This window comes from Eptatretus burgeri, chromosome 8, assembly GCF_056783735.1.
Source record: "Eptatretus burgeri isolate ZD-2024b chromosome 8, Ebu_testis_v1, whole genome shotgun sequence".
In the NCBI taxonomy this organism is placed as follows: domain Eukaryota; kingdom Metazoa; phylum Chordata; class Myxini; order Myxiniformes; family Myxinidae; genus Eptatretus; species Eptatretus burgeri.
The window spans coordinates 45,330,245-45,350,998 of record NC_140968.1 but is presented as its reverse complement, the minus strand read 5'-3'; the positions used below and the strand labels follow the sequence as shown (position 1 = coordinate 45,350,998).

Here is a 20,754-nt window from a genome sequence, read left to right as displayed (position 1 = left end):
ATAACAATTCGATTGTTTCATGCATAAAGCTTCAGCTCTGATGTGCATTTCCTTAATAGCTCGTCCTCTTTTTTTTCTCTCCCCCACCGAAGGTGTAGCGTATGGAGGTTATGTTTTCATTTTCAACCCTGTTTGGCTGTCTGAGCACAATATCTCAAAAAGTTACGGATGGATTTGGACGAAACTCGGTGGTCACGTTATGTGTGTGATCATGAAGAATTGATTCAATTTTGGTGAAGATTTGAATCCGGATCTGGATACGAGAATTATTGGTTCACGAGCGCCAGCCAGAGTGACCACTATGTTCGTTATGTCTGTGTGTCTGTCTGTGTCTGTCTGTCCAGAGCATAACTCCGTGGACTTTGATCTGATCTTGATGAAAGTTGGTTATGTGTTCGATATCGATGTCTAGTTGTGTTTTCCTGGATGAGGGCGTGCTACGCCCATTGTGGGTGGAGCCACGCCCAAAAAATAGCCATTTTAGGGGGCAGCTGGATTAAAAATCTATCTTCTCCGAGGGAATTGACTGAATGGAATGAGTTCTTCGGTATTTGAATAGCAAAATGAATTATGTAAAACTTGTTGTTGTCCGATTATTCATTTTTGTCCCAAGGTCAAGGTCACAAGGTCAAAAACTTAGAAAATTGCGAATTTTGACATAAAAATCATACGATCGCCCAAACTTTGAGAGCTTGGATGACAATATTTTTTATACATAATCTTGAGGTCATTCCCCACCTAAAGTCTTGAAATCATTTTGCTCTATCTCAAACACTTTGCCCGTGGCGCCCCCTTCAAGTTTGTTTTTACGCTGATTTCATCAAAGTGTGGATAATCCGAGGAGTACGAAATGCCATATAGCCTATATGACGTTATATTGTTCCTGGAATGTTCCGGCAGAAGTTTTGCACCAAAGCTCATAACCCTTGACTGTTGACCTTTAAAGGTCACAAAGGTCAAATTTTCAAAGTTTTGGGAATCAAACCGGGTTTTTGACCTTCGATGAACTAACTCCATTAAGCGATAGCACGTATCCTGTTTCCTTATTTTAATGTCCACAAGATTGTTTTGTGACCTTTAAAGGTTGTGCAAAGGTCAAATTTTGAAAGTTGTTGAACGAAACCGGGTTTTCGACATTTTACAGCTCATAACCTGTCACTCGTACCACATCGTGTTGATCATTTTTATAACTTGGTCAAAAATTATCACATTGTCTCATCCTTGACTTCTGAAACAATCTACATCGTCAAATACCGCTCGTGAACCATCGTCGTCTTCAGACTTGTTTAATGTTTAAAGTGATTCTTCACCATTGAAAGATTGGCCACAAATGATAGATTGTACAGCACGGTATCTCGGTTTATGACAACGGTGTGATATGAGGATTTATGACAAAACATGTTGGAGGAATTGGGTTAAGATCAGATTTTGGTGCTATTCGTTTCCATGGCATGTATGGCCAACATACCACTTTCTTGACCACTGAGGCCTGTCTTCACAAGCCCTGTGATGCCTATCGGCTCAAAATCCTTTGAATTGTTGCTTTGGCCATTTTACAATGAAGGGAAAACTTATCGGGAGGGCATGGCGATTGTATGACTTTTCAGGATGAAATTGTGGGTGGTGTCAGGCGGCTGTATGATCGCGGGGACTTTTGGGCCCTCGGGGTCTTAACCCTTTGAACCCGAGCGGCCGTTTTACCAGTCACTATTTCAAATCTCCATGCACTCTAGCGAACGGTTTACCAACCGCGATTCAAACCTCCACATACCACAGCGGTGGATTTTTTCTCCAGGGAGCCTCGGGTGGTGAAGAGAAGAGAAGAGAAGAGAAGAGAATAAAAAAAAAACAACTCACCACAGCATACAAGAGGAATCAGCTTACTGTCCCAATGCATACATGACAAGTGACCCGGATTTTACGGGTTTGACCCGTTTTGTTTGTGAAAACCCCAACAGACCCTCTTTAGTGTGGTCAAAACCCATATGGGATGGATTGTATGATCAATTTTAAAAACGTCGTGTTTCACTTCCATTCCACTCACAAGGAATGACTCACAGACTGGTCGACCTGCAGTGACCTGACACACCTGTAGTCCATGTACAAGGTATCACCGTCGTGTCTCGTGTTGTGGCTGTGTGACGTCATGAGCCGGCCACGTCGACGTCCTCAAGGATTCCTCACGCGGTATCACGTCACTTCCGATCACGTGGACCATGTTGCCATCACCACGAATCAACCAATCGATGTCCTTTCCAATTGGCTCTTCCACTTCTTGGTGATATTTACCAGAACCTTCGAGAACATATTTTAAACGGCAGGATTTCATTCGATTCGGATTGTTTTCATTCATACAAGGTCAAGGTGTCCACAAGTTAGTAAATTCAAACCGTCATGAAAAACAAAGAACTATGACGCATGATACCATCTCAGGACGGAGACCTGCAGGTTTGAGTGTTGTGCCGTTGATGCAGTGCCCCTGTTACCAGTAAGCTGGAACTCATTTTTCCGACCTCAGAACGATAACAGGCTCAGTCAACCCACCTGGTGTTATTTGAACGGTTAAAAAGGACATTTCTCTCACACATTTCTCTCGGCACGCACTCTCTTTTCGAAATAACTACAACAAAAATGAGGATTTATAGGTGAAATGTCTTTCCACATCCACGGAATTGTCCGTCTGCGTAAGTTATCGACGCACAAACTGGCATTTTACAGACGAACGAAGGCGAACACGTCAGAACAAACGCGGATCGTGTGCATTGCAGGTTTTGCAGGAGCTTCAAGATGGCGTCCGGTGACGTCATCACCCACGCGTGCCTGATCGTCCGTCCAGTCAGCGGAGTGGAGATCAGTGTTCAGAATATGTATTTCCTATTTCGAGAGATTTTTAACCTTTTTTTAATATCCTTAATTTTCGTGTTCATCGCGCTATAATTATTTATATTGTAAACATTTCTTTGAAGGAGTAGGTTTGTCGGTATAATGTTGGGTGGTGTATAAAGATTGTTTACCTGACGTCATTAATTTCTGCCTCATTACCTCACGCCCGGTACGCCGCCATTTTACTTCCCTTAGTCATGAGTTAAATGGCGAATTCACCACAAGATTATGATCTATTTTTTTTTATAAACGTGATTTCTGCCTTCAATTCACCACCGCGGGTTCGCGTTTCGACGCAACATATCAAACGATTTCCGCGGTCGCAAAAAATGGCCGCTTTTGACGTCATGACGTCATGACGTCAACACAGTTCTTTCGTTAACTAAAAACTACTTTCGAAAATCTTTTTTTAAACGAACTATGATGCTGAGTTATAAAAACTGTAACAAATATTGGTGTTAGAAACGAAATTGATTTTTTTTTAAATCCTTTAAACAAGAACAAGCGCGTTCATGGTACAGTGGCAACCTGTCATCTCCGTTTTTATTGTTCACGCGCAACACCAATTTTGAGGTGTGGGTCGTCGATTGTTGGTTTCAGGGCGCAGAACCAGTCGGTCTTTCTGAGACCATGGTGCTCGAGACCTCGAATTGTGGACCTTCGTGCAACTCTTCTCCCAAGTCGTGGTTTGAGTTCTTGTTGAATGAGAGTCTGCTCTCTGAACATCTGCAGCAGGTCTCGCCGAGTGAGTTCACTGACTTTTAACAGCTTCGCTTCACTGTCGTCTGTGGCTCTGTGTCAACGTAGTCTGGAGACCACGATGTTTACACGTTTTCGTGGTTTTTCATTCACTCAGTACATCTTGTCTAATATGGAATAGGCAAAGCCGAGAAGCGAACGTAGAATTCTTCTTCCATTCGCTTCTGACTTTACCTATAACTTGTTCACAACTGTATACTTGCCAACGATACCGTGGTACGTGTAAGTGCCGCACAGCTGATGATTTTGACGCAATTTCCGGTTACTTCGGCCTTGATTCGGGATCAGCGATCAAATAATGTAAATCACGATTAAAAAATATTTTTTGATGTGGGAGATATCTTTATTAATATTAACTTTGGGAAAAAAAAAATAATTGAGTAAATAAATAAATAAATAAACGATCACTTCCGGTCAAGAATAAAAGAAATTAAAAGTTCCGGAAAGAGTTTCAAAATCACTCCCGGTAATGTTAAATACAAAATAAACACTTCCTGTCATGAAAAAAATCACTTTCGGAAGTATAAAATTAACTTTGGGAAAAAAAAAATTGAATACAAAAAGAAATAAACACTTCCGGTCATGATCTCCCGGCATGCATCATTCCCCATGACAAAAACCGGAAACAAAAAAAAACCAGAGAAAAAAAAAAACGGAAGCAAAAGGGTCATAGCCGACGACACGGATTCACAATTGCCGTGGTATTGTGTTGTTTTTGTTGTTTCCTATTCTCTCATGTGCACACGTTAAGTAATATTCACAAGATAGAAATAAAACCCAATCGTGTTTATACACCGCACAACGTTTAAAAAAAAAAAAGCATTTGTAGGTACTGTAGAAGGCGCGCGATATCTCGACTCGAGTAGATCCACTCTGTGCGAGTTACTGTATGTGACATCACGCAGAGATTCGCTGAAGTCCATTTTTTTTAAGGGGCGGGGTATAGCAAGTTGTGAATGGCTCCAGAAATGATCGAAATATTGCTCCAATTATCCCATTTTTGATTTTTTTTTTTTTTTTTTTTAAATGGGTAATTTCTTCACGAGGAAGGTCAAGTTAATTTATAAATAACGAGTTTATTTTGCATGTCAGGGGACCTTTAAAGACCCCTCAGACTTCGTCTGTCTGTATGTTTGTGTTTTTTTTTGCAATGACCGCTGGGTCATTGCAACCACCAAATTTGGTACCCAGGCCAAGTCCGAACCGAGGATTATCCTAAGGATATTTTCACCCACCACCTCAGTCTTTAAACACCCATAAGATCATGAAGACCTCGAATACTCTTTAATACCCTGAAGACCCCAAAGACCCTCTCAGACCTTTTAAGACTTTTTAAGATCTTGTTGATCCATAAGTTCTTTAAGATCAAAGTTAAGACCCTTTACACCCTCCAGACAGAGTAGACAGCTTGGATCCTTTACCATTTTAAGCTTTAGACCACTTGGATGTTTTTAGACCCTTTTTACATGCTTGAAAGTTTTGACCCTTCGATCCCCTTTGACGCTCACTGCAATTGCAACGTACCCTTTAGACAATTGAGAACCTTTTAAATGCACACCACATAAACATCTACAGTCTTACAAAACACAGACCATACAATGTTCAGCAAGTAATGTGCAAAGTCGACCCACTCAGAGGTGGGTGGGTCAAGTTTTCATGTATTATTTACACCTACACTTTAATATACACCCTACAAAAATACTTTGTGGGAGGAGGGAGGGGCATGGGGTGTAGTAGGAGTCTGGAGGGAGGAGGTGTGGGATGAGGTAGGGGAATGAGTGGGAGGAGGTTCCCAGCGTTGCCTGAACGCTGAATACCTTTGTTAGTATATTGAATAAAATACTTTGTAAAGAGCAAATTCTCAAAGTTTTCTTTGCTGATAAACACCAAGCAAGTTTGTTTTTGGAATTGTTCAGTAATATTAACATTGGAACATGGAATTGTTCAGTAATATTAAGGAGTTTATTTGTGATCAGTTAAATTTGTTTGCTAAAGATTTAATGGATCATGTTCAAATTGCTTTGTGATTGATCTGGAGATTGTTTTTGGATTGGTGAAAAGGAGAAAGTTGTTGGTGCCTCCACCATCCACCTTCTCTAAAATCGTATTTTGCTCCTTGTGCTGCAGAGCCTTCAGCTGTAGCACTTATCGGACAGTTTCTGGAACAAGCCTTGAAGCCAGTGGTGAATGATCAGAATCAGGTGCAGCCTCCGGTAGAAAACTTGCGAACCCGAAAACTGAAGTTGCTTGCTCTCTGCACAGCCGCACACCTTAGATGGGACCTGCCTGAGTTGGAGAAGGGGTAAGGTTTGTGTTTACGATTGTACGGTGCCAAGATTTGGACATATTTTAGAAATGCGAGGATGGGCCTTTTGCCTCGACATTGGTGTGCTGATGCTTTTAGTACGTTCCTCATTTGTCCTCTTGCTGCTTTGGTGTGCAGCCTTACGGTGCCCATCATGAACGTGTTACTGAGCGAATTGCTCCTTCTATCCCGTATTCCTTCTGGTACTGAGCATGGGGACCTCAACGTCGAGGAGCTGGATGAAGCCACAGCTGCTGCTGTGTATCTCTATCACCGCTGGCAAGTTGTCATCTATATGTTCTCAAACCTTCTTTTTTGATTTACCGTCCTCTCTGCTTTCGTCAGAGCTGTATCATCCAGCTTCCACATACTTTGTTTCTCTCTCTCCCACTGCACTGATGAAAGTGTTTGCTTGCTTTTCCTCTTAACTTTGTTTTTTTCAGATTTATATGTCCATGTTAACTGGAAGTTCACACAGGATGAGGCCATTAGGCCCATTCATCCTGTACAACGATTACCGACCTATGGTTGTTTGTCCGTGCTCTTATCCTTTTTAAATGCTGAGCGTCAAGCAAGGAAGCAGCACGTACCATTTTTAGCTCACCTGGACTTTAGTCCGGTGAGCTTTTGCTACAGAGCAGTGTGTGTAGGTGAGTGAGTGAGAGTCAGTCAGTCAGTCCATATAAACACGTCATTCTCGCTTGAACCAAACACACGATTTTAATGAAACTTGACCACAACCTTCATCACCCGTGATGTACCCAAGTTTGCTTACGGCATTAAAAAGAGATCAGGGTCTGAGGTGGTCTGCGGGCGGTTTGTGTGACTGTTGCTCCTGATCCAGGTGAGCGTCAGCACGCGCGGTCCTATTTTTAAAGTCGTTGGTGTGACTCTGCCGGGGTTCAAACCGCGGACCTCTCGGACTCAGAGTGAACGCTTTAACGATTACACCACCGAGTCTGGTTTTTATTTACTGTGTCATCTGGTTTTGTTAATTATTTTTTATTTTTATAATGAGCACATTTTGTGTGGCATTGCGCAGGTGTTTGAGAGCCATCGTGGAAGACAGTTTCCCGATGAAGACCAACAAACCTGGGCACCAACAACCCAATATGTGAGTGTTTGGTCTCACTTTCTCTGGCACAGTATGCTCATCGCCATTATTCATTTTGAGCACTCTAACACTTAGTGTTTCCACATCGGCAGCTTGAATCAGATGCAGCAAGAAAAGGAGTTGGTGGAAAGTATTCTAAAATTGGTGGGTTGAAGATCAACTTTCAGTGCAATTGGCATAATCACCTTATTGCCTTATTTAATACCTAATCATAAGGCTTGTGGTTTGCAAGAGTTGAAAAAAAGTATTGAAAATTAAAATTGACTTGTGAAAAAAATTAGATATGACCTGAAAGTTTTTTTTTTTTTAATTTGTATTTTTATTCAACACATTGTTGCATTGGTGTGCCGTCACCACACCATGCTCTTGATTTATTGTACGCGGCAGCTAAAGGAAAAGAGTGACGACTCCGTCCAAGTTCTTGAGGGTGCTTTGAAGGTTAAACGAGAGCTCAGGATGCACACTGCCGCCACATTGGAACTGCTGTCCTCTTGTTTGGATTCTGACCATGAAAGGTGGCCTCGAACGACTGAAGGATCTTGTGGGGAAGATGGACAGATTCAACCAGGACAGAGGATCAGTGTTAATGAGCTTCACTGCCAGGTACACAAAGTTGTATTGGTTGAATTGTTGTATTTATTGTCTTTTTTTTTTTTTACCTCTGCCATCGAAGGTGAAGGAGGTTATATTTTCACCCCTTTCTGTCTGTCTGTTTGTTTGTTTGTCTGTTTGTTACTTGCAAAATTGAAGATTTTTCAAGGAGATTGGTGAGTCTGTTTTGTTTGTCTGTTTCTCGTCTACAGGTCACAATTTAAACCGATCTTAACGAAACTTCACCACATTGTAGAGTTTGTCTTAAGGAAGTAACCTATTGTTTTTGAGGTGAAAAGGTCAACAACTCAGGTTGTATTTCTAAAATCCTCAATTTTAATCCGATTGACTTGAAATTTGAAGACTATTTATATTTCAGGTCAATTAATTCAACCAGCCAATTATTTTTGGGGTCAACAACTAAGGCCTTAGTTATTTTATAACTTGGTTTACACAGTTCGTCAGCTAAAATGTAGGGTCGGTAGGTCGAAATATAAATAAAAATAAAATTTCAATTTTTAGAAATCATATATTTTTATGATTTTTTTTCGGATGTTCCATGGAAAAGACAAGGGGAGGTGGGGGGGAAATAAATATAAATCCCGGACCAGGAGGATCGAAGAAAACATGGAAGACCATTCAAATGCAGGATGCCCATGTTCACTGTATCATCTGATGTGAAAAACAATAAAGAAGGATTAAAACTTGTTTTTACAATATAGTCTGGCATGTTTTTCTTGTAGAAACCTGTTGGATTATCAAACAAATGGAAACAATCCTGAGAAAATTACTGTCAAAGTCGTAGATGTGTGCGTGCACACCAGTGCATAGTGCTGGATATGATTAAAAAAGGTGTCTACTGGGAGTCAACACGCTCAATCAAAAGCAGAACCAGCTCTTACTTTTCAGTAGGCATCTGATCGTACCGTCTCCCCATCCCCATGAGCACATCAAAGGCTGATTTTTCTGGTCCGTTGAAGGTTGAATATCAGCATCTCGCAGGGAAACTTTGACGTACTTGGCACCGAAATCTTTCAATACGAACAGCGGTGTACAACTTTCGATGGAAACAAAATCGGCACGATCGAGAGTAACCTGCGAATCATCCCTGCTGCTGCACTGAATTGATGCAATATTTCGGCCAGAATATTCGTCGTCAAGATGTTACGTGATTAAATCACCAAGACAGTCACTCAAATTTATACCTCTGACATACTTCTTAACAATCACTTTCGCCCCAGAAACCACAGTCAATCTGAACCACGCTGGCCACTGCTCAGACACCATGACCGAAGACTACTGTGCAGTTTGGTTAAAGGTGACTCAGCAATTTGGTGTGCGTGCGAAATTATATTTTGAAAATAAATGCCGATGTTTACATTTCAGGTTTTGAAACTTTTGCACCTTCGGCGGAAAATTTATAAATATAAAAGGCTAAAAATGTGTTTTATATTTACTAGTACGTGCCCGTAAAAAAAAAAAATAATGATAATAGTAAATAAATATTCAAACCGCGAGCAACAAACAACAACCACACAGGCCGTTTCTTCACTCTCACGTGCCCGTACGTGCGTGGCGCAGAAGTTCGCATCTCACAGTTACGATGATTCGCAATTTAGGTTTTAATGGCCAATTATTCAATTAGCGCCAACGTATTTTGCCTTTTCGCAATGTCATCGCAAGGAAAAACAAAAAGAAGAGGAGAGAGGAAAAATATTACTTCCCGGTTCGGAGCATACCAGCACTCTGATGTTACCGAAATTTATGCACCGTCTAATATGAAAACAATCATAACTTGGGGCATTGTGTTTATCTATAAATGTTGTTGTTCGTCTTTCGGCTGCTCCCGTTAGGGGGTCGCCACAGCGGATCATCCGTTATGATCCGCATACTGATTTGGCACAGATTTTACGCCGGATGCCCTTCCTGACACAACCCTGGTCGCCTCTTACGACACAGGGATAAGGATTGGGTTTCGCCATGATTCCGGGCTGCCTTACACCCTCTCAGAGCACGGCCCAGATCAGGGCTCCCGTCCTCAAGCGATCCTCCGAGTAGCCGGATTACAGGCGCACGCCACTACACCCGTTATTGTGTTTATCTATAAATGCGCATAAGAAATCGAGAAATTATCAGAATACACGAAGTCATCACTCTCCGGAAGTCCGTACGTTGTAATCTGTAATGGGGAACGCGGCTGAGCTTCCCTTCCCCATTGGCCACGCCCACGCAGCAACGTGTCCTGTCATTGGGTTGGTAAATAAATGGCCATAACTTGGGAGGCACTTGTCCGATTAATATCAAACCTTGAGAAGGCACATCCTCAGGGCCCCAGCAATATACCTGGAAAATTTCAATTAGATCGGACCAGCGGTTGTCGAGAAACAGCGGACACACACACACACACACACACACACACACACACACACACACACACACACACACACACACACACACACACACACACACACACACACACACACACACACACACACACACACACACACACACACACATTGCTGGAATTATAGATAGATATTTCATTTCGGCAAATATACCATCGGCGGATCTGTAATTCAAGTTATAAATAACGAAGGCCTAAGGTGGTATTTCTAAAATCCTCAATTTTCATCCAATTGACTTGAAATTTGAAGAGGATTTATATTTCATGTCAATGGATTGAACTAGCGAATTATTTTTGAGGCCAACATGGACCAAAAGGTGAACAACTAAGGTGGTATTTCTAAAATCCTCAATTTTCATCCAATTCACATGAAATTTGAAGAGGAGATATTGTTTCGAATTTGGCAGCCATGAGCACACAACAGACAGGTCCCTGTCGCTCAGTTATTTCGTTAAGTATATGTGTATAGTTAGAATTCATCCCCTGTGTCTCATGGGAATTAAGTGTACGTGTGCTGTGGGTTATTTTATAGTTAGGATTTTTACATCACTCACAACAACAACACTCTGCTCGCGGCATTCTTCGCATGCTCGGCGGTGAGCGAGCGCGTGCGTGGGCGGAGTTTAACGTAGGCATGGCGTCCCTCTTTGGCCAATCGGCAAGGAGCGGGCTTCTCACCCACCTTGTCTCCCACTCAACACCATCACCATTACGCACGTGGTCGGAGATGAGGTAGGCGGAGCTACAAACGCCTCTGATCGGGACTCCACCCAGAAGGGTGGGAGTTGCCCCGCCTACCGTGGGCCTGTCCAATGAGAGACGGCCAGGGAATCGCACGATGGGTCCGACCAATCAGGAGGCGAGTGGCCAGAAGAATAAGCGGCTCCCTCATAGAGTGGTTGTCGGGACGAGCGTGAGGAGTGGTTGTCGGGACGAGCGTGAGGAGAGATTGCGTCCCGTGTGTCTCGAAACACGTCTGCCTGGGTTTGCGGCGGACTGCATCCCGCGCTTCGGAGGTGTCTCGTCTGGCGCATTACAGCGAGCGGTCGACCATTTCATCAAGGGAGATCACGTCGTCTCGCCTCCTCTGGATTCGGCTGCCCTGGTCCGTACTTTGGCGACTGGTGCTCCGGGAAGGTGCGGACATCGAGCCGCGCGAACGCGGCCAGGTAGCCAGCACGTTATCCTTACCTCCAGCTCACCTTCCCTCCGAGCTGGGGGTATCAATAAAGGCCGCGGCCATCATTTGTTCTGGGTATTTGTGTGTGTGCGTGTGTGTCCGTGGGCCCCGTCTAAAAGTAGAACTGTTAAGTGCTTTTTGTTGCACATTATTCACATTTCTTATTCGGATAACTCTGCTCTTTGTGTGTTCCATTCCCCCTATTGTTAATAAATTCCCCTTTTGTTGAATGTCTCAGCTCGTCCTTGTCCTTTCTATCATTGGTTTGCCGTACTGCGACCGGGAATTAAGAGGCTTCATTGTTGCCGTAATCGTGCAATCGGCCTGGCAGAAATCTGGTACTCTCCGCTCGGGGTCCGGCTCGGTAACGGCCCGGATCACGCAGATCCTGCCGAGGGTGAATTTCCCCGGTAGTTTGGACGACGTGGGTATTTAGGTATATTGAAATTGGCAATTGACCCTATCCCACGTGGTCGACCTATTGGCGATCTTCGGTCCGATGAGGTACCCGTGACCTTTCGGATTTATCTGAAAGGTACGACCTAAATTCCGGGTGTTCGGTGGAGCCGATTCTACTGCTCCACCTAGCGGTTGTGCTCGCCGCCGAGACCCGGCCCCCCAACAATATATATAATATATATATTGGGTCACTGAATTCAACCACCAATTATTTTGTAGGTCCACATTGGCCAAATGGTCATCATGGGCCGAATTTCTAAAATTGTCAATTTTCATCCGATTCACTTGAAATTTGAAGAGGAGTTGCATATTTGGTCATTGAATTGAACCACAAATTATTTTTGAGGTTAAATTTGTTTTATGGATTTTGCAAGTATTGTGCTCTGCACGGCGTCGTCATCTTGTTTGTTAATTGCCGGAATCCTTCGGATTTCGGCAAGCATGTTGGTCGGTTGTGTGTGTCATTCTGTGTGTCTGATTGTCTGTCTGTTTGTGTGTTTGTTCACCCTGTAGCAGCCACACCGTTTCAGTGATCATGACCAAACTGGGTAAAGACATCGGCCATGGTCCAACTAAACTTAGATACTTGTCGTTTTTGGTGAATCTCGATCAAAGGTCAAGGTCACCGAAAAACCAAAATTCTTATTTTCGCAATAATGTCCGCTAAAATGGTCGTATCGACTTCAAACCAAATCCAAAATGTGCATCTTCCAATACTGCATCCAACCATATGTCTCATTGGGTGTCACACCAACACCCTTCTTAGCGGTTGGGGGTCGAATATGAAGAGGGTCGGGTCAAAAATTTCAAATTGCGATAAAAACGCCATTTCAAGTCCGATTGACTTCCAAGTTATGATTATGACCAAACTAAGTGCTATAACTCATTAAACAGCAGTACTATCGACTTGTAAGAACCAAATTGATTTCCAGGTTTTTGTTTTTTTTCAGAGATCATGGAGATATGACAAAGTTATTCCGGCAATTCCTTGCTCAACGAGCAATTTCATTTCCTTATTTGTTTGCAGAATATCTCAAAAAGTTGTGGATTGATCTGAATGAAATTTTGTGGAAAGGTTGGGTGTTTGACAAGGACAAACGGTTTAGATTTTGGTGAAGATCCGGATCCAACTACTTGAATTTTTTCAGTGATTCTTCACCATTGAGAGATAGGGCCAACAACAATATGTACCAAAAAAAAAAAAAGTATGATGTCTCAAAAAGTTATTGATTCGGACAAAACTTCGTGGACACTTTGGGTGTGTGACAAGGAAGTATTGATTCATTTTCGGTGAAGATCCAAATCTGGATCTGATAATTCTTTTAAGTGATTCTTCACCATTGAGAGATGGGGCTACATTAATATATGGCACAATATCTCAGAGTTGTGGATGGATTCAGACGAAACTTGGTTGACAGGTTGGGTGTGTGACAAGGCCGTATTGATTCGATTTTGGTGAAGATCCAAATCTGGATACGAGTTATTTAATTTTTAAAGTGATTCTTCACCATTGAGAGATAGGGCCAAAAACGATATTGTACTGTATAACATGATATTTCAAAAATGTATTGGGACCGATATGTTCTCGTGGTCAGGCATTATGTGGCGGAGGTATGCGCTCTACCGAGTGCCCTTCTAGTTTTTATTTTTTATCCTCTCCGATTGTCAGTGGAGAAGTATGGATTGATATTCCTTTGTTTCACTGCATTCAAGTATTTATCTGGGTTAGATTGGAAGAGTATGTGTTGCACAGCTGTAAATTTTGTGCCTCCACGATGTTCTCTGGAAAAATCATGCTTTGTCCTGTAAAGGTGGCTGCTGGCCAATAAGAACAGCAGAAACATGGTCAACTTTCATTTTCTGCTTGTTCGCCTCCAGAACCTCTGTCGGTGTGTCGGCCTTCCACCTTTTGCTGTCTCTTTCTCCCACCAGCCTTGATGCTGTAAGCAAACAAAAACTACCCAAATTGAGACCCAAAATGCGCAAGGCAGCACTTAATAGGACTGGCAGGAGAGCCTCCTGAAACGCAGTCGTCTCTAAGCTGTCTCACCTGGAGTCGAATCTTGGCCCAGCTATAAACTGTCATTCTGGCGTTTCGCGGACAGGGAAATTCGTCAAATGTGTGTGCCGTCCCTCGGTTGGACGTCATACTTGGCGTCCTGTCTGCCAGCACTAGTTTGTGGATGTTAAATATCCCATGGTGTCCTTCATGAAGAGTAGGCGAGCTAACGCCGTCACCCTGAACAAATTGCAAATTCCTTCTATGCATGGCTCACAAAGTGGGTACACATACTCTTGCACAAAGGGCAAAAAAAGTTTTGGGGAACATGAAATGCAACTCATTATGTTAATCTGCATCTATTCAAATACCTAAATCTAAATTCTTAGACCTGCAGCACGTCCGGTTTTAAAGTTACCATTGAATATATACAAAACTGTAAATACACGCTCGAACTGACGTGTGCATAACTTGGTGCCACCTTAACTGCTAAAGGGACTGTCACACCTTGACGTTTTAGCCAGCGTATGCCGATGTATGAAAAATTTGGCGAATACGCTGCAACACGTCGAATACGTTATGGGTAAGATTTGTATACATTAAGAGCACGCTGAAGCACGCTGGCATACGTCGTAGTACGCTGGCATACGTCGTAGTACGCTGAGCTCGTCGACAAATTTTAACATGCTCAAAATTTTTCGACGTATGACTCACACGTTCTGCATACGCTGGCCATAAGTTGTAAGCACGTTATGCGATCGTTGACACACGTCGACACACGTTACTTGTAAGTTACTCATAAGTTGAAATACGTCGAGGTAATGTCTAGCGTACCCGAAACTTATTTCTAACCTATGTGTAATGTATCTCCAACGCATATTGACGTATGTAGACGTATTTGACGTCTTCCGGACTACCACAGAACTTACTGAACGTGTTTCTAACTTACAGCTACCGTATAATGGCGTATTGGCAGCATTTAGGGGAATTGGTATATAAAAATGGGCTTCACAGGAGGAACCCGTCAGTGTTCCAGACTCCATGGTTTTTTTTTTTGTTTCTTTTTTTTTTCTTCGGCATGACGGTGATGTTGACACTTCGATGTCTAGTGCGGTTATGATTTGAATCGTCGAGCCGCAGCCTTTTAATAGGCTACACCAAGTGATCGTCGGTGATACTCTGCCGCGCACTATGCATAAGTTTGACTATCGTTGGGCATAAGTTGTGAATGCCGACAACACGCTAAGCATTCGTTGGTATAAGTTATCGAAACGTTCTGTGTACGTTATGCATACGTCCATTTCGTTGATATACGCCCAAAACTGAAAAAAACATCAAGAGTTCAGCGTACGCCAGCGTTTTAGATCAATTTTGATACGTTGCCACACGCTGGCTAAATCATCAAGGTGTGACGGGGGCTTTATATTCTTGTTGATGGCTACCCTCTTTTGCATTGACAAGTTCGCTCTTGAATCCCTTTTTTGTTTTCTCGATTTTTCCCTCTGGTCATCTGTTGATTTCCTCGTCTTTATTTTCTACGTACCATTTTCTTTTTCCTTCTTACGAAGCCTATATTGCCGCTGACTCTCTCTTTGAAGTTCCCGGCCACGGCTCTTCACCTCTTCAGACCGTCTCAGACGATATTCTCTGACTCTTTCCTTTTCTGAGTCACAGAAGACTTTATAAAGTTCTAGATTTGCCTTTATATTAGCTCTCCACTTTTTTGAATTTTCATTCTTGTTCTTGACAGGATCCTCCTTCAGCTTTATTGCTGGCATCTTTGGGGAACATTTCTATCATCTGCCCACAGATTCCATCATCACAAACTGTAAAAACAATATAAGAAATGGAAATTAATTACATTGGAATTTGATCGAGGAATACACGATTTTGAAAAGGAAATTTGTTGTTCCTTAATTGCTTTTCAAAAAATCCTTAGAAACATTAATTTGAATATGAAAGAAACAATCAGAACCCGACTTTTCATTTCATAAAGTAAACTGCTGTGGCATAACAAATTATTCTAATGATAAACCTACATCTTTGACATTGTGGGAGGGGGAGGAGGGCACAAATAATTTTTGACAAGAAAAAAAAAAAAGTGTCTCAGCATGTTAGATTGAACGGGTCGATGTGTGATTTATTTTTCCCATTATCATACTCACCACAATATTGACAGGAGTATTAATATTGTTGCGGATTCCGCGCCCGCCGGCGTGCGACGGCCACGTAACTCGAATCGCGGCACGTCGCCCACCGGACGGACAATCCAGTCGTGACCCTCTCGGACCAACGCCGGGAACCAGTCACGGGTGGACCTTTCGGTCTCACCGCGATCGAGCCAATCAGCCCCCGCGTGGGATAGGGTTGCTCGCCAAATTCGACCTACCTAAGTACCCACGCGGAGGGTAGACCGGGCGATCGCACCTCGCCGCAGGTCGACTTCGGACACGGGCCACTTAAGCGACCCGTTCCGTACTATCGGGATAACCGAGCGGTGTTATCGTCGACCTCGACGGTTCGATTAATTATCGGGCGTATTCAGCCCGCTACCAACCCTTTACGTGAAGCAAGATGAGGATTCAATGAGAGAAATGACGAAGCGAAGCGGGAAACAGTTCAACACAAAGCACATTTATTCGCGCTGAACGGAAAGCGCACATATACAATTCCACCAAAAGCACATAGAAAAGAAAAACACTATTACACAAAAAGCAAATATAAAAGAGAAACACAATGCAGAGCTATCCGACTACCGAGCACACGGCAACACTTATACAATTTTACTTCACAGACGGCGCCGACAACACATACCCAAAACCAAGGAAAGAATACCCTCAAAGATGAGGCGGGCCTGAGGCCGAGACCGGGTCGCGCCTACCCGTCTGGTGATGAGACGCGGAGCGGCGATGGTGCCTCAACTCCGCGGGCCTCGCGGGCAGTGTCTGGTAGGGGGTGGGAAAGGGGCCCCCTTGGTCGCACTATCTCAGCGCGGGGGGAAACAGGAGGGGGTTGCTGATGCTCGGGGTATAGAGGATTCTTATTGTCCCGCGACGAGCGTCTCCACCTCGGCCAGGTCGCGCTGTCGGCCTCCCTGGGTGCAGCTCCCTGCACGACGCGAGCACCCCCTCGTCTGCCCTCGCCGCCTCTCCACTGCTCCGTCCCCTCCGCTCCGACTCCAACGCCCACGACGACGACCAGCTCCTTCTTGCCAACTCCACCGCCCGCGAAGTCTTAACTCTGTTTCCGACTCTCCTACTCTCCTACTCTCCGCCTCTGGACTCTCTGGACTGACGAACACGGTCCTTTTATCAGCCCCGTAGCTTCGCCCTCTCATCTTTGACCCCCTCCCTTCGACCTTTCACCTCGCTCCCCATTGGCCCGAGAAAAAGTGGGCGTGAAGGCTTTTTGATCCATAAATTTGCATATATCGATCGCCCTGGGGGCGGGGCCAATTCGCCCCTCGCTCACCGATTGGACGGCAAAAAGTTGGCGTGTGTCGTTTTTGATCCGTTTTTGAAGCACAAAATCCGTGATTTTGTACACGCTGTTCGGCGCGCGCCCTGCACGAGTCCAACACCGGTACCCATAGCGGGGCAAGAACGGTGGCGATGCGACGGTTGCGAGGTGTGACGGGAAGGTCATGGCGGTTGTAGTGAAGCGGCGTTGTGGTTGGTGGTTGATGTTGTGGTTGTGGTGGTAATCATGGCGGTTGGTCCAAAATAAAGATAGCAAAAGAAAAACGGCTATCCTGAAGAGTCGCAGCACGCATAAATGACATGTATTCCCACTAGACAACGGGTTTGGGCCTAACTACACATGTACTTACCGAGATACCTCACCTAAGGGACCTGAATGGTGGTTTGCGAATTTGGTAACCACAACACTACCCCCTCCCCTTTTTACAGACTCGGCCCGAGTCATCAAATTTTCGTGTGCCATCATGTGTAGTTTTCCCCTAGTACATTTTACCTACGGATCCCTGAGTGCGACATTCATGGTATTCGTGTCCCCAAAATAAATAACCTGAGGGCTGCGTAACTACCTAAACAAACTCACTCACACGGACGACTTAAATAAAATTGCCGGCGCTAAGACATACATGCCGGGGGCGCACTCATATTTACAGTACATCTTAACCTTAACTTACAAATTTTACACTAAACCATGGCCCAGGATCATTGAACTCTGCAAAAGAAAAGCAGTTAGCAGGGAGCCAGGCTGCCCGCATGCAGTCTCTGGCTCAAAACAATGCAGGTGACAGGGAATGTGGCTGGCTGCTCACACGCAGTCCAAGGCCTTCCCTTTTGAACTGAACGCAGTGAACCACAACGGTGCATGGGCTGCACAAACGCAGTCTCCGTGCCAGCTCAAGTGGCACACGCAATGAGCACAACGAATGGATGCATGAACACAAACACGGTGCACGGGCCGCCACTGCAGGCCCGTGTTGTAGCTGCCAACAGGGCAGTTCTCGCAGCTTGCAAACTGTTGCCTTGCGGATCCTGGCGCACATGGAAATGAACAGGGGGGGCAAAGCAAAAATTGAACGGGGCGGTGAACAGGGGCTGTGGGCATGGCATGGCAAAGGTAGCAGGCAAACACAGCCCACCGAAGAAGGCCGTTGCAGGCAAACACAGCCGGCAGATGAACTGGCCGGCACAGGCCTTGAAGTACCACAGCTGCAGATGATCCGGCCGGCACAGGCCTTGAAGCAAAACACGGCCAGCCGATGGCACAGGCCTTGCAGCAAAACAACAGCTGCCGATGAAGTTGGCCGGCCTCTGCCTTGAAGCAAAACACGGCCAGCCGATGAAGTTGGCCAGCCTTTGCCGTTCAGTGGAGGTTGGTGGAGGGAGTGCGGTGGTGCTGGCCACTTGGAAGGCGGGCTCGGACCTACCTACCTGTCTCCCTCCCACCTATCGCCTTTGCCTGTCACTGTACATACCCACTCCCTTAATTTGTCAAACCCCAATTTAGCCCCAACTTATTTTTTTGTTGTTTTTATTTTTACTTCCCCACTATAAATCGTCCCCTAACCCCCTTTATCGTCCTTGTTCGGCTAACCTATCCTGTCACCTAGCCTACTCCCAACCCCTACGTTCCCTTCCCGGAGGGGAACAAGGGAGAGCTAACGTCCTGTGTCGAGGCCCAACGAAGCCTCAGAATGGCCTCCCCAGAGTTCGGCGATCTATAACCAAAGTGGGTCCAGCGGCCCACAACGACAGCGAGGGGATGGATGGTGCGGAGGGGTACACTTCCTAATCTACCCTATCCATTTAACTGTTAAACTACCCCGGGGCTTTCAACAAGCGCCTCTCGCTTAAACTATTGGTTCTATAAACCCAGATTCCCGTCGCCTGTGTTGGTGTCCTCACAATTTCGGGCCTCGCCCCCCAATTTTCTCTCCGTGCCCTCACACGGTCTCCTGGCTGGGACACGTGGCTCCCTTTGGCAGGCACGACCCTCTGCCGAATCTCCCGCTATGGCACCCCCGGACACTACACTGCCTCCGAGCCTACCAGCTCCCTAACACCGGGGAGTGCCCCCCATGGCACCTCCCCTGAAACGCACACGTGGCAGGCCGGCCTCCCGGGCCCCTTTCCGAGGGTCACCCGTGCCCACAACACTGCCCACGCGGCTAATGGCGCCCCGGGCCCCCGCACCAAGCAGGCGCACCCGTGCCCACTACTCTATCCCGGCCCCCATTGGCCCATGGCCTACCGCGGCCGACTAGCCTGGTGCCCGGGGTACCCACTCAGCGATACTCACCTTTCGCAGCCACGCTCCCAAGCCCGTCAACAGGGCTCCTGCACCCCTCCAAATGGGTCTCGAGCCTACTTTCCCACCAACAACAAAACGACCTCCATTTTTGTTAATTTGACTAACCCAGCTAACTCACTCTGCACTGACCCCGGGGGTCCCTTGGGCGGGAGTCACTCCTCCCCCCAATCACTCATCGCACCATGCATTCCCCATTCGCTCCACTCACACAGACCCGCTGGCCTCACTCACTCACCAAGCACATCATAACTCACCAACTCTTCAACACACACACCGCTGAACTCTGCCATCCTTCTAACTACATCCCCTAACTAACTCGTGCTCCCACGTCGTCCCTTAAACTACAGCACGTTCCTTTTAACACTACGTAGCTAAACTACGTCCCCGCTACACATCCACAAGTCTGTCTCTGTCTCCAAATCATAAATTCATTTTATTTCCCATCCTAAATCTCGCTAAATCCCTCTACCTAATCCATTCCACGGACTCCATGAGGACTTACCCCTGCCCCATGAAGTCGGTCTAACTAAGCTAACCCTTCCCCCTAACTAGTTTTCATCCTGTGCCCAGGTCAAGGGGGTCTTCCACCCCTTGCCCAGGAATCCTGTGCACCCGAAAGTGAGGCTTGTTTTTTTTTTTTTTCATGCGCAGCACCTGCGCGGCAACTCAGAGCTCGCGCACTTTACACCTGCCCGTGACGTCATGCAGCTGCACGTGTTCCTCGTCCCTCCTTGGACGGTCCCATCCGGCAGGGATACCTCTCCTGCCGGATTCCAACCCCACGTGCAGCCATGACGTCACCGTGCGCATAAAAAAAAAACACAAGCCCCACGTCTCGAGGGGTTCCCCACGCGAACACATGTGCTTTGCCCGTTGGAGCTTAACACACACGATCGCGTGGAGAACCCGTCCGGTCCAAATCCGTAGTCCTGCCTAAACTTTGTCCGTCCGCGGGATCGGCAAATCCACCGCGTGCGTTTCCGGACCGGGACTTCACTCTCGCAAGCGAGCACGTGGCGGTCTCGTGCGTTGCACAGCACGAACCTCGTGCTCACTGCTGGGTGAACCCGGCACGGTCCGCGAAACAACTACAGCCGCTACCCGGCTTCCTTTCCTGTCATGTCGCCGTCGTCGCCTCCATTCCACCCACGCACACCTGCGTGTTACGACGCACACAGTCCACTCCATCACATTCACACCGGGAGACGCGGCTGCGTGCTCCCGCATGCCAACCGACATCTCCCTCACATACCGCTCTCTCACACACACGGTCTCC

At 45.7% G+C, this 20,754-nt stretch overlaps 1 protein-coding gene across 2 annotated transcripts in view; it reads left to right on the top strand.

Annotated features, from left to right (window-relative positions):
• The first annotated feature begins 3,359 nt into the window (after positions 1-3,359).
• INTS8 (integrator complex subunit 8) overlaps positions 3,360-20,754 on the top strand; it is a 107,083-nt gene continuing 89,688 nt past the window's right edge. For both annotated transcript variants that reach the window (XM_085891820.1, XM_085891819.1), the window contains exons 1-6: positions 3,360-3,628; positions 5,770-5,944; positions 6,086-6,226; positions 6,990-7,061; positions 7,154-7,205; positions 7,449-7,664. In XM_085891820.1, the coding sequence (XP_085747946.1) occupies positions 3,514-3,628; positions 5,770-5,944; positions 6,086-6,226; positions 6,990-7,061; positions 7,154-7,205; positions 7,449-7,664 (771 nt within the window). In that variant the 5' untranslated portion in view covers positions 3,360-3,513. The remainder of the gene's footprint in view (positions 3,629-5,769; positions 5,945-6,085; positions 6,227-6,989; positions 7,062-7,153; positions 7,206-7,448; positions 7,665-20,754) is intronic.